The 18,354-nt window shown below is 37.6% G+C and overlaps 1 protein-coding gene across 1 annotated transcript in view; it reads left to right on the forward strand.

Annotated features, from left to right (window-relative positions):
- RTTN (rotatin) overlaps window positions 1-18,354 on the forward strand; it is a 117,528-nt gene that overhangs the window by 26,580 nt on the left and 72,594 nt on the right. Inside the window, exons 12-24 of the mRNA XM_089516951.1 lie at window positions 2,082-2,294; window positions 3,298-3,410; window positions 3,887-4,013; window positions 4,155-4,280; window positions 4,700-4,816; window positions 7,342-7,478; window positions 8,072-8,243; window positions 8,344-8,443; window positions 8,711-8,799; window positions 10,974-11,091; window positions 11,975-12,071; window positions 14,617-14,685; window positions 15,760-15,948. Of these exons, the coding sequence (XP_089373077.1) occupies window positions 2,082-2,294; window positions 3,298-3,410; window positions 3,887-4,013; window positions 4,155-4,280; window positions 4,700-4,816; window positions 7,342-7,478; window positions 8,072-8,243; window positions 8,344-8,443; window positions 8,711-8,799; window positions 10,974-11,091; window positions 11,975-12,071; window positions 14,617-14,685; window positions 15,760-15,948 (1,667 nt within the window). The remainder of the gene's footprint in view (window positions 1-2,081; window positions 2,295-3,297; window positions 3,411-3,886; window positions 4,014-4,154; window positions 4,281-4,699; window positions 4,817-7,341; window positions 7,479-8,071; window positions 8,244-8,343; window positions 8,444-8,710; window positions 8,800-10,973; window positions 11,092-11,974; window positions 12,072-14,616; window positions 14,686-15,759; window positions 15,949-18,354) is intronic.

Here is an 18,354-nt window from a genome sequence, read left to right on the forward strand (position 1 = left end):
CATTTCTCAGAAATGACTTTAAGGTACAGAACAAATACGAGGCAAAGTGAATAGCAGTGCTTCCAGAAATTATAGAGTATGTATGAATAGCAAAACAGGGAAAAGAGGAGAGTGGATGTCTCTGCCTCACTAGATTACCCTGTTCCCCAGCATGTTAAAAAAACATAAATCTATAGTCAGTCCTCTGTATCCACAAATTCTTTATCTTTAATAAAGCATCCACAGCTTGAACATATTTTTAAAATAATTTAATTCCAAAAAGCAAACCTTGATTTTGCCATTTTATGTAAGAGACATAATTTTATTACCCCATTAGATAAAATGGGAAACTCCAGCGGATACCAAGGGCTCACTCACTGTATATGATTGGCCACAAAAATGGAGAAAACCAGAGATTTGTGAAACAAAAATCCATGCATTCATTTGAGATGAAGCTTTCTAGTGGTCTCTAGAAAGTTCAAAATGTTTTTAGTTGTTTGTTTGTTTATTGCACTTATATCCCACTTTTCTCCCAAAATGAATGTTTATGTACAACACTTAGCTGACCTGATTGTTTCATATCACACACACATTCGTTTTAAAGAAAATGTCTGTTGAAACATGTTGACCTGCTCTTCTTTTTTGTGGTGTAGGAACCTAACCTTATTCTTTCCCTGTTATTTCTGCCTCAGACACCAAATTTTCTACTACCTTGTTAACTGATGTATGTCTATATTATGCTTTGTTTTTAAGCATGGTCTTTGTAACATTATAAAGAGAAAAATAATTATAAAAATGTAGCTTAAATGTTGTGTTAGCCCTCTGGTGGTTAGAGATGAATTTTACATCTTGGTTTACCATACATCAGTTTACTGTGCCTGTACAGGAGGTTTTGGACTGCGTTGTATAGTATATATTGTACACAGATCATTTCCACCTGTGCTGTTGTCTGTGCAGGTGGGAAACCTCTGGATTTTTATGTAGCTTTGTAATGTCAAGGGACCGAGATTCTGAGGTAATGGTTGTTGGCATAACTGCAAAGGCAGATTAAAGAGACTGTTAAGTGCATGGAGAGTTGTTTGCCAGACTGAGGGCTTTGTTTACCATTGTCATCACTCATACATTTCTAAAGTGTATAGCCTACCGGTATGTGTTTGTCCTTACAGTGGCTCTGGTTAAATAAGAAGAATGCAAAGTAATGACAAACTGTGATGTCGAAGGCTTTCATGGCCAGCATCCATAGTTTTTTGTGAGTTTTTTTCTGAAGATGCCAGCTACAGCTGCTGGTGAAACGTCAGGAACCGAATAAACTCTTCTAGAACACGGCCTCATAGCCCAAAAAACCCACAAAAAACTATTAATGACAAGGTCTTCAGAATAGAACGGCCATAATAATAATAATAATAATTAATAATAATAATAATAATAATAATAATAATAATACCCAACATCATTACTTTACAAATTCTATATATGTTGGACTACTGTGAGCATATTTTGGGGGAAGTGGGGCATAATTCAGTCATTAGGGTACCATTATTGCAAAAGTTCCACTTCTTAAGCATATATAGGATAGACGGAACCTTGAACGCTTGCATTAATGAACTGTAGGGAATATGATAAGTGAAATTCTCAGAATGTGCCAGGCCTAGTATTGGGAGGAAAAGGTAACCACTATCTTGAATTGTGCTTAGAAATTTATTTGGAGTGCAAGTTGTGTTCTCCTGGTAAACTGTCTCCATAACAGCATGAGGTGAGATGTTTGTCTTGAAATATCTGAACTGTTTAAAGGGGAGTCTCACGTGCAGTGCATTTTAAATCAAAATACTTCAAATTATCTAGTTTAGTAAAGACAGCCACAGTCTGCTATAGGAATGTCTCAGCCAATTTGGGTTATGGATATTTTGAATCAAAGCTTATCTCAAATTTTACAGGAACTTCCAGTGTGCCTATCAGTTTGAATAAAATGTGATTGGTAAATCAGTTTTCATAGCTTTCTGAGACAGTTATCTGTGTTGAAACTATTGAGAAATGATGAAATATTTTAAAATTTATACTAATTTTCAAATAATCTCTGCTCTCCTCTGCACTTCTTCCTTAAGGCCAGCAGTGTTTTACCAGAGAGTTTACTGATTGCCTTATTTGAAATTTCTATCGACATGCCATTCTCTTTGGAATATCCAAATATTCACGAGTCTGTTGTAGCTTATTTGGAGCAAATGAATTCAGAAAATTACAGTATTTATAAACAAGCTGCAGAAGCTGCCTATTCCATTGAGTGTTCCTGTAACTTCATGATGGATGTCCGCAAAGAGGTGGGAAACAATACTGAGTAAATCAATATTTATAGATGTAAAAAGTTTGTAGTGTTCATGTATCTTTGTGCATGCCATTGAAAAGGGTAACAGGACACTAGCTTTCTGTTACAAGGTGTTTTTCACCAGAGGCCCAATATAAAATCAAGAGGCCAGAGGACTGTGTTTTGTTTTGTTTTTGTCGATGTCTTTCTCTTGAGGTCATGGGGTGTGTTTGGATAGGTGTATGACTTCTTGTGGAGGAAAAATAACTTGATTTTGTTTTCACATGCAGTGCTTCTGCTAGGAAAAATATCAGCACGTTCTTTTGATTTCAGATGTGCTTGCTACAATTTACAAGCTGGCCCTGTTTCCAACAGGGCTAATTTGCAAGATGTAACAAACATCTATGACTACAGTGGGCAGTGTCCATTTGTGGCAAACTGCAATGTATGCTGCTTAGCTGCTGCAACATTCTCAAAAGCACTTGGGTGCCTCATCATTTTTGTCAATGCCCCAAAATCACCTAGTTGGTCAAAAGCAAACTGACAAGATCTGTTAATTGTGCTAACTCAGCTCTGATCTTTCCATGGACTCATACTGCAAGGTGTGTAGCTTATTGAAATTATTTGAAGGATACTTGCATCCTCCTAAGACATTTTGCTGCCTGAAGGAGTCAAGCAGTCCCTTTTCCCTGGTCAGCATGGATAATACCCAGTGCTAGGATACGTATTTTGGAACACAAGGGAGAAAATGCCACAAGCACATGTCCGCTCTCCTGGCAGTAAACGTCCAATAACAAATAAAATATTCAACTTTTTGCTGTTTGTTTCACAACATTCCAAATCTGCTGTCCAGGTTGCCTGCTCCTTTTGCAGAATAGTATAGCTGGCCTTGTACAATGACATAATATCTCTATCAGATTATATATATTTGTAAAATTATATTGCAGATGTATCTTATATGTGTGTGTTTTCTACTTTCATATAATGTTCGTAACTGTGTGCCTTTCTTCTTCTCAAAGGGAGAAAAGAATTTTATTGATTTACTGGAGCTAGCAGAACAGGCCTTAAAAAGTCTTCCATACCATCAATACTTTAATTTTCTTCAGGAATTCATCAATATTTGCTCAGATATGTGAGTATGTGACATTTTTGATTACTTTTTTTCTTTTTTAAAACAAATCTTCTTGTTAAAATGCTAACAAGGGATTGTGGGACTATTTACTCAATTTGATTTGTTCTTTCATCGCAATAAACATAATCATTTTTTAAAGTAAATGACTTATTATTTATACAGTGTGATGGATATACATGTGATATATATTACTGCAAAAGGTTATCCTATAATGTGTTTACACCTAAACATGTTTCTTTAGAAGAAAGGGCCTTTGGATCATACTTACCAGTAAGTGAACTCAGAATTGCAGCTTTACCAGTATGGACTTGACAGTTAACAAAATAATGACAGAAATGAGCAAATTATTGAATTAGTCATAATCTCTGAGGTGCTCCTGCTAGGAAAAAATCTGCATTCCAAAGTTTAAAGAGATGGCTGCCCATGTCTGAAAGCAGTTAGTGTTGTCTTCTGTACTGAATTGTTTCTGTTTATAGTTGGAAGTCTGCCCAAGCGAACCCAGTGCTGCAGGCTCAGAGTCAGAAGGTGCTTCTCCATCTGTTGTCCCATCCTATGTCAAACATACGAACAGAAAGCTATCGCTCCTGCCTCAGATTTGTTAAGGTTAGCATTTAAAATGACTTGTAGCTTCTTCAGTTTTTTCTTCTTTTTAACTCTTCAGTTTTTTTAATATTGTAATATAGAGTAGTGTGTAGCTCAGGCCATAATGCTCCATTTTACTTAATGCTGCCATCTTCTATCTAGGAATGTTTAGGCATTCATAATGCCATTAAGCCTATATCTTCGGTTAGCTATGGAATACATTTCTTGCTTCATCCCAAACTTCTCTATGAAATCTGTAGTTTTGGCCTTCAAGACTCCCAAAATGAGGTACTGTATCTAATACATTATATCTTATGTGAGTTAAGTGGTTGTTATTGCCTTTTATTACTGCCTTGTACCAAATTCACTTTTGTGGATCTACTTCCTGGACACTCAAAAGTAAGCTGTAATGACTTCAATGGAATGCATTTTTGTTATGCATTCAAAGAATCGCAGCAGGTTTTGGAGTGTTTCAGTGGCTGATATGTGTTAGTAGTTGTATGTATTTTACAACAGAATAAAAGGTTTGCTGCTACAGGGAGTAGATTCATGGTAGAGTTTCAGGATGCCAGACACTGGAGTGGTGCACCTTTTTAAAATCTCAAACCATTTGGGATAAAGTTGCATGGCTAATTTACCTCTCTGACATCAACAAATTGGTTTGGCTATTCCTTATTGCACTATCTTATCTTCTCTCATTAAAACAGGTACGCTCAGCTGCCATGTTCATACTGATGTATCTTCTTCAGGGACGATTGATGATGACAGTAGTGACCTGGAACAAGTTTATTGAGGCCCTCTGTCCTGTTGTTCCAGTTCTTCAGGTAATCTCAGCATCTCAAAACACAGTTTATCTAGAACTAAGCGTAATTGCTTTGCCAATAGAAGCAGCACAGACATTGCACAACAGGGAAAAATAAATAAACATTGAAAACCAGGCAAAAAAGAAACAGAGTAATGATCAGTACTCTTGCTTGTTGAATATTCTGAATATTGAATATTGGTGAACTCTCTAGCATTGGGCTTTATAAAAGAGGAAATAGCTTACCTGGCATTACTTACCGTATCATTAAGATTATTATTATTTAGTTATATATTATTCATTATTCATTTATTGATGTTAATATGAACTGTTAGCCTAAATTCTTAGCAGTCATGATTTGGGAGACAATTCTTTGATTTTTTTTTAATGAACTAAGGTTTTGGAACGGGTTGTTTATTCACGCTGTCTTGAGTTTCTTGAAGCCAACTCCATCCTTGATCCCTTTCAGTCTGGTTTCCACCCAAGGCATTCCACAGAGACAGCTCTCACTAAGATCTCGAATGACCTTTTACAGGCCAAGGCTAATGGCCTTTACTCTGTTCTCATCCTTCTCGATTTGTCTGCAGCCTTTGACACCGTTGATCACTGTCTCCTAATTGACATACTCTCTGACCTTGGGTTCTCAGACTCTGTTCTCGACTGGTTTAGATCTTACTTGTCTGGCAGATCTTTCGCAGTGGTTGCAGGCGGTCAGACTTCTTCTCCTGTTCCCTTCTCTGTTGGAGTTCCCCAGGGCTCTGTTCTGGGTCCCCTTCTGTTTTCTCTCTACACACTGTCCTTAGGTGAACTCATTAGCTCTTTTGGTTTTTCCTACCATCTCTATGCCAATGACACCCAGTTATATCTTTCCACCCCTGACCTTTCTCCAAGGCTTGAACAGCAAGTCTCGTCCTGCCTCACAGCCGTCTCGCAGTGGATGCGCCATCGGCGTTTGAAGCTCAACATGTCCAAGATGGAGCTTCTTGTCTTTCCTCCTAAGCCCACTCTTCAACACTCCTTTTCTGTCTCTGTGGACAACATTTCTATTCAACCAGTCTAGCAAGCCCGCAGTCTTGGTTTCATCTTTGATTCTTCTCTGTCATGTATCCCTCAGATCCAGCCCACAGCCAAGGCTTGTAGATTCTTTTTGTACAATATCGCTAAAATCCGACCTTATCTCTCTGCCTCTACTGCCAAGATCCTGGTCCATGCCCTAGTGATCTCACGACTTGATTACTGTAACATCCTCCTGGCTGGGCTTCCTCTTTCTCACCTCTGTCCTTTAATTTCTGTCCAGCATTCAGCTGCACGCATTATCACTTCCACCCACCGCTCTGACCACATCTCTCCTGTGTTGCCATCCCTTCACTGGCTCCCCCTCCCTTTCCGCATTCAGTACAAACTCCTGCTGTCGTTTAAAGCCTCCATGGGCTGGCCTCCCCTTACTTATCAGACCTTATTTCTCCTCACCTTCCCACTAGGGCCCTCCATTCTGGTAGTCAAGGCCTGCTGTCACAGCCCAGGATTTCCTCTGCCCCATCCCGGATTCGCCCCTTTTCACTCGCTGCCCCTCACTCCTGGAACCTTCTTCCCCCGCGAGCAAGAGCCATCACTTCTTTAACCAGCTTCAAAACAGAGTTGAAGACCATTCTGTTCAGGGCAGCGTTCCCAGGCATTGCATAATTGTTACTTGCTATTTGATGTTCTTTTCTTGCCTGTTTTATTGAATCATTTCCTGTATTGCTATGTATTTTATATGTATTATCCTACTAGAGATGCCCCTTCCCCACCACCAGTCCCTCTGTGTCGTGTCTTTCTAGATGGTAAGCCTGAGGGCAGGGAACCGTCCAATTAAAAAGATTGTATGTACAGCGCTGTGTAAATTTACAGCGCTTTATAAATAAAGGTTAATAATAATAATAAATAACTAGCAAGAAATGTGAGGAAAAATATGTATAAAATTATTGTTCAAAGTATCTCATCTGAAATTCTCAGCTAATTTATGGATGTGTGAATAATTGTGCTGAGCTAAGGGAATATTTAAGACCTCAAATACATTTGCCTGTCTCCATTAGTCCATGGAATGTGGACTGTAATGAATGTTTTGCTATAACTTGCTTGTGGACAATGACAGTGGTATATAACAAGATGATTGATGAGGGGGTTGGACTGGATGGCCCTTGTGGTCTCTTCCAACTCTACGATTCTATGATTCTATAGGACTTCTACAGTGTCCTCTGAAGTAGCACTGAGATAGAAGACCATGTGGCCATGAACTGGTATGTGGAACATACGAAGCTGACAAAAGATTTTAAGTAATGGTTTCTCATCTCCCGAGATTAGAACTTTTGCAACAAACACTGCGCCTTACCCAAATTTGGTGCAGCAGTAGTTTGTAGTTGTGGGTGCTTTTTGTCAGTCACCGATTAGTTCAGTTTGATGAGTTAACTTCCACTTATCAATTAATGCTTTTAATTTACTTTTCCCAGGGAAAATGGTATTTGTCTCTTTTAAAAGCTCTGTGCATATTTTTAAACATATACTTAGGGTTATGCTGACACAGAAGAACGTCTGGGGAACTGTATCCTCACACTGAGTGAAACAACTGCTGAAAAAGAAGGGATCCTGCCAAGAACTGCTAGACTCAGGGCTGCACTGCGCCTTCTCTTTTCAAGGAAGCCATTGTGAGTAAACAGGATAATTTCTGTTTTAGAAGGTTTATCTGTATCATCGTTGTTTGTTTGTTACACAGAGTTTAGGAATTGAAATAATTTTGCTGTGGAGTTTTATGCTGTGCAGTCTAGCATAAGTACTCAGTTGGATCCTGACCCAAATCTTTATCAGTAATAAGTGACTGACTGAATAAATGAACCAATTTATTTTGATCACAAACCAGAAATACATAATTGACTAGATTTCTAAGATGTCAGACAACATAAAGCAGGGAAGAGTTACAGATGGTGTACAGTGAAAATATTCTGGCATGAATGCAATTGTTCGTTCCAACAAAAGTAGGTTGCTATTTATTACTAATTACTAATTACAAAGTAATTCAACCAAATTGAATTGCTGAATGTTAACTCCACATATATGTAATTCCCATTCAGTGGCTCTACTCAGATTGGGATTAGCAATTGAATGTAGGCCTTGATTTGGAAAAGGATATGAACTGGTAGAGAGAATCTCTGAATTTTGTACATCTGGATATTTAAAATTTCACTGAAAAGGAGGAAGATTTTTCCAGGGAAAAATGAAATCATACTCTTTGTTTCTCTAGAGTCCGTTCCATGGCACTCAAACACTTAATGTTTCATCTTACGGTTGAAGAAAAAGGGAACCTAAAGCGCCCACTACTCCATGGCAGTGTCCTTTCCAGCATTCCTAATATACTTATTGTGGAAAAGCCTATTGAACTCAAGCTAGGTGATGCAAGAGAATCTGTTTTTAAGGTAAACAGAGAAGCTTTTTAACAGAATTAGTAGTGCTCCTTTCCCCAGAGGCAATAAATGAAGTCAGATGAGTAACAATATGCATTTATTTTCTTTTTAGGCTGAGACAGTCGAAAAGTTATATGAGATCTTTATTTCTGACACAATTGATCTAGTTTTGAGAAAGTCTGCTGCTGAACAATTAGCTGTAATTATGCAAGGTAAAGAATTCTCAGTATTCAAAAGTTATGTAGCCAAAGAGAGTGTTTTTATTAAAAGAGCATGAGGTGGCATTATGTACTAACATTATTGGGTGGGGGAAACTCTAAGTGGGTACTCCCTGCCCAACATTGATTCCTGGCTTAATTCTTACTGGGAAGGGAGATACTTATTAGCCATAATAGATAAATTAGTTTAGAATCCATTGTATTATTGCTTGTACATATATTTCTTCACGCACAGAACTTGTTTCTTATTTCTTATTTCAGATTCTAAAATGCATGACATTATTAAAAAGCTGGGTGCAATAGACAAAATACTTGCCTATTGTGGTGAATGTATTGACCAGGATGGCAAGGTAATCCATGTCAATAGTAGGGTGCAACTGTTTTCTCACTTTTCTCATTTCAGATGCTCGTGTGTTTTGTAAAATTATTTTGGCTAGGAATTAAATACTTGGTACTCCATATATGCAGCTGTACTCTACAAATAATGCAATTGTACATTTAGCCAATTTCAAGCTTTTGCTTGATAAGTAAAAAGAAGAGAGTTACTTGGCTCTTATTTCAACATTGTGATTAAATACATGCAGTTCAACTGAAGTTAAATTCTCATTCAGTTTATAACATTAAGTAGCCAATGGATGTAGTTCTAAACCCAAGTCAAAGAACTTGCAGTTACAACATAAGCCCAGTAGTAATGTCAAACAGCTCCTCCAAGGTTCACCTTTCTGTATTCTTAGTAGATAATTTTCATTTAATTTATTAGGTTTTTTTGTGGGATTGAAATACATCAACTACCTTCACATGTACAGCTAAATGAATATAGCATTATTTGCACTGGATGAACAGAATGGAACTTGTGTGAAGCACTGAGATTCTCCCTCCTATCTCTTCTTTTGTTGTTATTGGGAAGAAGAACAAACTGACCCCTATTCAAGCATTTAAGATAAGGTTAACTGGAATGTATGTGCAGAGGATGCCTAATGGCTTTGCCCCCTCCATTGACAATATTTTCATGTGGACAGCCATCTGTTGTCCACATGGATGCTCTCCATACAATCTGGAACCACTGAAGACCAGAGTGAGCATGCTGAAGCCAAACATGTAGAAGATTTTTAACTCTATCCACACAAAGAGAGCAACTGTGGAGGAGACAGTCCTCGCTTTCTCCCTTTCTTGAGATCAACACTATCTTCAGTGTTTAGGAAGATATAGGACTCGAATTCATTTTATTCTCTTTTTGACTTGTTACTTTCAAAGCAGTTATAGGTTAAAAGCAAACTATTATCAATGTGAAGTCGAAGGCTTTCATGGCTGACTTCCATAGTTTTTTGTGGATTTTTCAGGCTATGTGGCCATGTTCTAAAAGATTTTCTTCTAGAACATGGCCACATAGCCCGATAAACCCACAAAAAACTAAACTATTATCAGTTGCCAAACAATCCAGAATGTATTTTGTAGATTAGGTTAAACCTTTCTGGTTTAACGTAAACATTTATATGACATAAATGATTCCTGGTTTACATGTATCACAAGCCACAAATCATCTAGGGTAAACTTGAATCCTGGTTTATTCCTCCCTCCTTGCATCTTTTTGTAGGGTGTGTAAGTCCAAGCCTTTTCTTATTATTTCTCATTTGATGAATTGTAATTTAACATTAGGTGTACACTGTCCAAGCCTGGTGTTAAGATACATGTAGGAAAATTTGGATTTAAAAAATATTTAAATGTATCCTCAGACTAAGATATATTAGCAGTATGAAATTCCATAAAAGATAGTTTGGATGTAAGAAAGCAGTGTGTTTCACACAACTGTTTAACACAAATATGAAACAAGTATCATGGTTTAGTATGGAGCCTGAATTGAGTTAATGATGTATGAGGCTTTTATTCATTCAGATAAACATTCAGAAAATTTAGAGGGAGACCTTTTTTAATATGGTATGCTGTTAAACATCTGTTTCTTTGTTCTGAAGTGAACCAAGTCTGGGAGTGTGAGGTTTTTTTTCAATACTTTCTTCAGCAAGAGGTATCCTGTGATACTATACTTGCATACAGCCAGGACACATCCTGCTTGCACTGATTTTCTATACCAGCAAGAAGAAACAATGCATTTTACAATCTGTTTCTCAATTAGGATTAGTTGTTTAATGCCTTTTCAAGTTTTCATCTGTATTAACCTTTGTGGATTTTGCAGAGGGAGAAATTGCCCAAAGGACTAAAATGAAAGAAAAGTTGAAATATGTATTCTAAAGTCTTTTCATTACTCATATGTTTTTGCAAGTGGATGATCAAATGTTAATATAAATTAGTATTGGTTCCTTTAGATCTGGGATCATAAACAGGTAAATCTACAGAAAAGAGAAGAAGGATGACTAAGCACACTTTTTGAAATCCTTCTCAGATCCATTTCTTAGAGAATATCTATCCCAAAGAAGCCCAAACGGAGAATGGAAAAATGGGATTTCCCCATATTATGCTTATTGTCTAAGCAACGTCTAACTGACAAAAACATTTCCTCTTTCAACAGATTATGGATTGTATGATGTTGCCATGTCTTACCCTCTTACGGAAACTTGTCTATGCAGATCCAGTTAAGCGGCTGTCATTGGCCAATCAACCTTCTGTCTTGTTTATGTTATTTAGAGGTAACTTCATAAAAGTGGCTTAAAAATGTGTAGTTGATCTTTGGTGGTGGTGGTCATCAAGTCAGGTTTGTCTTATGGCAACCCTGTGAATGAGATATCTCCAGAGTCTGGGTCATCAACTGACCTGCTGAGGAATTGCAAACTTAGGGCTATGGCTTCCTTTATTGAATTAATCCACCAATAGTGGATTTTTTACCTACTGCCTTCTATTAACATATTTTCCAGTGGATCATATTGCCTCATGATATGTCCAACATATGACAGCCTCAATTTAATCAGGCCTTACTGGTACATTAAAAGAATCCAAAGCCCAGATTGAGATATTGGCTTTTTAGGAAAACTGCTTATAAAGCTGCACTTTTCTTGTTCTGTTATTTGCTGAAGTGTTTACTTAATTAGAAAAAATGGAAGGCAACTGAGCTCTCAGCTGACCTGACAGAGAAGTCCATCCTCAGACAGCTTATCTTCCTCCCTTGTCCTTCACCCCACATCACAAATCAGTACAAGTTAGTGGAAGCAATCTTCTGTTTGGAAAAGAGCCACCAACTTTAAGTCCTGTTTGTTTCTACAGGATTTTTCCAGAGGTCCTGGTTACAGTAGCACATGTATTCTACTCTTTCCTGCTCTGGATTAGATGTTTAAGGAGAAGATAACCCTAACAAGTTTTACTAATTTAGTTAGTAATAATCTTTTCAGGGATTATTTAGAACTGGTTTAGTATATTTAATAGATCACTTTTTGTATTTAAATGTCTTTCTTAAATCTGTTTTATTGCAGAGTTGATGGTATATACTTAAATATCAGTCTCTCATTTCTGTTTCATTTTATTACCTGGTGTTTATAATGCTTGGGATAGAAATAAATTCCTGTGTTCTTTATTTAGTTGCCTTGATATTTCAAGATTATAGTGCTGTTGTGAGTGAAGTAGCAGCGTTACTTTGTCTACTATTATTTGATGAAGCAGCAAGAAAAGAAATGTGGTAGGTTAACCTGTGGTGATTGATTTAATGCTTCGTTGCTTCCCTTTAATGCTTCATTGCTTTAGCTCAGAAAAATATAAATTATAAGTGAAACTTAAATTTGTGTCTGGTATGAGTATGCATGCATGTGTGCACACATACACATTTCTGATATATATATATATATATATATATATATATACATACACACACACACACACACATACATACATATACATATATATATATATATATATATATATCTCACAGCTAGTATGATTAGGAACATGTGCAATGTCCTATCCCTTACCATAGTGCTATAGAGATCATGCCATTAATATCATAGTTGTTCCTCCACATTTGCAGGTTAAGCATTTTTGCAGAGTTGATTATTCACTGATTGTTGTATTTGCCACCACTTCTGCTGCAGCCTAAAAATATGTTCTCTCTAGGCATTTGTAGTTTCCCCAGTGTGATTCTGTGGCCAACGTCTGCCAGAGGCTGACCACAGAAACATGCAGTGAGACCTGCAATTCCTAGAGCAGTGCTTTCTCAGTTTTTTTTTTAAAAGGCACTCTATATTTGCAGTTTTTCTACCTTGGAGGGGATCCTATTCCCCTAACCCCCACAAAAATTGAGGGAAGACTATACATGTAGTATTCATAAGGCTACGAATGGGGTGATATCTTCACCAAGACTTTTAATAAGCTGAAATGTATTAGTGTTAAAAACCGAACTATAAGAAGCTTTCTAAAATGCAATCCAAGCTCAACTATATGTTTTACTTGCATTAGGTTAATGGTCTTACAGGCTGAATTCAACATTTCTCCGGCTGGTACAATTCTACTACTTAAGAAGGGCCAATGAAATCAGTGGCAACCTTTGAAATCACTGCCAGATATTTTGATCTCATATTGGTATAATCCAGTTTGAGCTTGTGTGTCAAATAAGTTGTCAAAGATAATTTTATATATCGTAAATAGAGATAATACTGCAGTTAGAAATAATACAATTATTTTAAATAACTTAATGATATCAGCTCCAGGGGTACTATTCTTAATATTCATTTTTGGATTTTTCAGTAAAATAAATTTGTTTTGCACCCTTGTGTGCCATTATTTCACCCCACCCTGAAAAAAGATGATGAAATGATATAAAAATGGGTGAATATGTTAAAATGATTGTTAATATAGTGAATCATTTAAATATTTTTGGTAATATAATAAGTCACAGTGGAACATGGTGACTTGGTGGTTAAGACGCTGACTCTGACAATTGCAAGGTCAGCCAGTTGGCAGTTCAAGACCCAAGCACTGTGGGACAGAGTGAGCTCCTGCAACTAGTCCCCGCTTCTGCCAATTTAGCAGTTCAAAAGCATGTAAAAGCATGTAAAAGATAAACAGCTATTACTTAGGTGGGAAAATAGCAGTGTTCCATGCAGTCATCCTGGCCACAGAAGTTGGCTTTGACAATGGTAGTTCTTTGGCTTAGTAACGGAAATGAGCACCGCCCCCTACAGTCAGACATGACTAGACAAACTTGTCAAAGTTGAAACTTTTACCTTAAAAAAAAAGAAGTGCTAAGCACCCCGTTACTCCTTTTTATGTTGTTGCCTATATATGGAAATAGAAAAAAGGAGGAAAAGACCCTGCTACATTTTCTGGCTGGCATCTACATGTTATGGGTGTGGCTGACTATGTTTTAGTAACTGGGATGGGATCCAGTCTACTTTACTGGTTGACTCTATGACTTGGAGGGGATTTGAGAATGAAACTTTTTCTTCTGGTCAGCTTGCTATCTATCTGTCAGTGGCCTGACTTATGTCTTTTGTAACCAGTAGAGTTGGAGAATTTTTAGCCTTTTAGTCACTTTAGCTTCATTGGATGACAGGGTTGTCCACGCAGGCCCCAAACCCCGTGTTTTCCCAACCTGGTGTTGTCCAGTTCAAAATTGACCCAGATCCTGTTAGACTGGGCACGTATGTGGTGGATCCAGCTCTATCCCTTGATAAACAATTTTGACCCTGAGTCAGTTTGAGTCCTGGTTTACTGCAGAGTTTTCCTGGAAACTCTGCAGAACCCCCCATCTGTTTACGTGCACCCCCTGTGCTCCTTAGCTTGCCATGCTGTCGCTGGTACTGAGAAGCCCACAGTTGTCATGTCTGACATAGAAATGAGCACCTGGCTATGTGGGTGCAGCCAGGGGCCCATTTTTACATCAGATTTGGCAGCAGAGGGCATCTCTGTATCAGCAACAACAAGGTAAGGAGTGCACACCAGTATCTGGTCTTGGGCTGATGTGGAGATGTGTGTAAACACCTACCCATCCCCACACTGACCTGGGGACTGACCTGGGTAAGCACTGGGGCCAGAATTACATTGGCTCAGCCCATACTATCCTGATCCATCTGTTTAGCCACAAAGCTAAGACTGCAAATTTTCATATCACTGTGCATTTGGTAATATGCATAGAGAATTTATAAACTGAAGTAATATGACATTTTAAGGTACTCACTTATGATTAGTTCATATAGTATTTTTTGATGCATGTTTTTTCTTTTTTATAGGGCTGATTCTTTTTCCTGTGATCCTTATAACACCCCTCCTTTTAGCTTGCCTGTTGCTATTGTGAGACGGTAAATTTCTCTTTTTAATATCTATAACAAACATTTAGCATCAATGCTGTGCTAGTCAGAGTCATATCTTTTTAAAATAAATTTTATTAGTCTATATATTGTAAAACATGTTCATACAAATACAAACAAATATATTCATACAAAGACAGAATAAATCCCATCTCCTTTGCTTGCATTGTGCCCAAGCTCTAGTTCTTTCACTTGCCATCCTGTTGTGTACTGAACATATTTCCAAGGTACTGGTTTTGTCCTATATAAAAGGCCCTAAATAGCTTGCCTTCTCTTTGGTCTTTTGCTGAAACTGACCTTCAGGAATGAAAGCATTTAATTTGTTCTGTCATCACGTTGTAGAACAAAAAGTTCATATGGATATACAGCATGCCTATATAGAGAAGTCCTTGACTTCTCCACTATTTAATTTCCCTGGGAGTTGTGATGGACCCTACATTTATACATTTTTATGTGTTGTAACATTTTTGTTTTTAGGCAGCCTTTGGTTCTAGTGTATAATTTGAGTGATAAGCATTATATATTAGTTTCTGATGTTTAAGTTGCATAGAACTATCAAGCTGCTCTTTACAAGGGAAAGTAAATGTCTTTATATTGCCAAGTTTTTTCAGAAGCACACGATATAAAATTTGAATATTACAGTCGTCCCTTCTTATACACGGATTTATTATACAAGGATTCAAGCATCCATGGTGTGAAAATGTTCAAAAAAAGTATAAATTTCAAATATCAAACCTTGATTTCCCATTTTTTATAAGGGACACCATTTTGCTATGTCATTATATTTAGTGGGGATTTTGTTATCCATGGGGGATCTTGGAACCAAACCCCAGTGTATAACAAGGGTCCACTGTATTCTAAAATATTCTTTTTGTGGCAGAAGAACTTATTTGGCAGGCCGCATCTGGTCCCCGGGCTGCATGTTGTGCACCTCTGATGTAAGATTAGAATATAAACAGAAAAACAAACAAACAAACAAGCAGCAGTTATTATCACAAATTTAAAGGTTTTCAGGTAACAATTTTTAATATTTAAAATTAAATATTTCTCTCTTTCCCTCTAAAGATATCATCTACCTATCAGAGTCTCTTCCCATCATGCTGTGAGTCCAAACTCAGTGGTCTTACCATTTTCATGTGAATTATGGGCCTCTAAACATGTGTCGGACATGCTTAAAATGGCTTGGAACTTGTCTTGGTTTGATGGAACTGATAACCTACTAAAACTCACTAATTATGAGATGGAAACCAAAGAGTAAGTTTCATAACCCTTTGAATTCCCTTAGGTATACTAGAATTTGAAGCAGGATTTTTATTTCTTGTTTAAAGAGCATGTTTTAACTATTATGTGTTGTTAATTTACCATACTACAGTTCATAATCTGAAGTACCCTAGTGACTTATAGATGTTTTGGACTACATTTTTTCATAAAATTATCAGTGGTGAAGGACTATGGGAGCTGATGTTCAAAACATTTTGTGGGTGGGTGGGTGGGTGGGTGCCCCCCTCTTGCTTCTCACTGGCCCCTTTGTGGCTGTTTTTCTGTCAGGATACAGGGAGTGATTCTTCAAGCTTATTTCCAAACACGGTCATGGACCACTGGTCTAAGTAAAAAGAAACAGTAAATGTCACCAAGTGCCAACAGTGGTTAACCAGGTTTCCTGTGCCTGCCAGGAAATTGTTACTCCTGAACATAGAAGTATCATGGGTTTGATTGCAGGAAACTGTCCATTTCCTTTTTATATTAGCTGTTGACAGCAGAGATGGGAATCATGCAGGTTTTTAGATGTTGATCTGCAACCTATTATCTTTTTTTACTTTTGGCTTGGTCTGCTAGATCTTGTAGGCCAAAATATCTAGACGGCTGATTGTCAGCCACATTACAGAAAACAATAAATACTGTTCTGTAGATAAAGAATATAACCTTTATGTCTATAATGAAGAAATTCCCATATTGCAAATTGTGTCTTTCTACCTCATGTGTGCATATCATGCTATGGCTTCTATGTCTAGAGAAGACCCATAAAATCAATGAAATTTGCATAAGTGTTCATTCACCATTCAGCAGTATGTAAAGAGATCTTGTAGCACCTTTTAGACTAAGGGGCTGAACAGACTGGAACTATGAGCCAGCATCAGGGTGGAGTGGGGACGTGGCAACTGCACGTCCCAACTCCACCCCCAAGATGCCATCATGCCACCTGCGTGACCAGATGGCAGGTGACGTGGTTATGCTTCTGCGGTGCAGCGTTTATACATGCTGCACTGAAGAAACAGAGCAAAAATGCTGTGGTGGTGCAAAGAGCAGCTTTTTGCCAGCTCGAAAAAGAGCAGCATTTTGCTGCTTCTTTTTGAGCCAGCAAACCACCGAATCGGAGCTGCAGTGTGCAGTTGCTGTGGCCCTGATCCAGTGCTCAAGGGGCCATCTGTTCAGGCCCTAATTAAAAGAAGGAAGTTGGCAGCATGAGCATTCATAGACTTAAGTTTACTTCCTCAGATGCATTTGGCAGAGTGGAAAGCCAGGGACAGGCCTATATATGCCATATTCTGTGAGAATGTCAATTCAAATTCAAAAGCCTTTGTGTATGAAAATGAAGTGGCAAGTCCAGTTTTAACTATGGTCATTGGTGGACAAAGGCAGAGATGAGGAGAATAGATTTGTGTGGGAAACAGAGTGATGTGATGAACAGGTCAAGGGCACCCCCATGAGGATGGGGTTAGATAGTGCTGAAATGTGTGTAGTGTGCCAAAGATTATAGTGAAACAATAATCTTTATTCAACCCATTGCTGATAGACTGTAGTGAGGCAATTTCAATTCTACTTTTTCTTTTTCCAATCTTCCTTTATAGTTCTTTTGTTCAAGGACTGCTGTTCTGAGGTCTGAAATGGAATGCCCAGGGTTTGCACTTAGTGCACTATAATAACATTGTATATATATGTCTGTGGCATTGTAGTATTACTATGTTTTGAGTATTTTGAAACGGCCCTCGGGCTATTCATTAAACTTGTTTATGAATGCCCAAGGAGATTGAAATGTTTTGCCACCGGTTTCTTGTATTCCTATTCCTAATGTCTGATTTATGACCATTTAATCTCTGGTACAGGGACTGGCCTGTTTGCTCCATGCAGAGTGCTGAATAATGGTTCCTGGCACACTACACACATTTCAACACTATCTAACCTGCATCCTCATGGAGGCACCCTTCAACTGCTCATCACATCACTCTCTTATCGGAATAGTTAGGAAAGCAATGGCCAATTCCCCTAGACATGGCTGAAACCCAGCTAGAGTATAAATGAATTTGTATGAGGTTAGACAAAAAACTCTGCCCTTGTTCTAGCATATAGCCTAAGATAGCTGTCCACCTCTTTCATTTGATATTGATTCTATATTCTGAGCTCTCATTAATACTGTACTATAGTGAATAGTTTTAATAATAGTTAGCATTAAAAAACAAAAACAAAAATCATTGATAGAATAATAAATGGTAACCCATCTTTTAAAAACCAGAATATATATATTTAGCCCAAAGTTCCAAAACTAACATAATGCTAACATTTTATTTAATAAAGGAAGGAATAACAAACATCAATTGCTTCATTTAGTTTCTTCTTTTTTTAAAAAAAATCATGCTTAATTATCATTTTTATTTCCTCTTT

The sequence above is a fragment of the Sceloporus occidentalis genome, unplaced genomic scaffold (assembly GCF_023333645.1).
Source record: "Sceloporus occidentalis isolate IW3139 unplaced genomic scaffold, rSceOcc1.0.p SCAF_3, whole genome shotgun sequence".
Taxonomy (NCBI): Eukaryota; Metazoa; Chordata; class Lepidosauria; order Squamata; family Phrynosomatidae; genus Sceloporus; species Sceloporus occidentalis.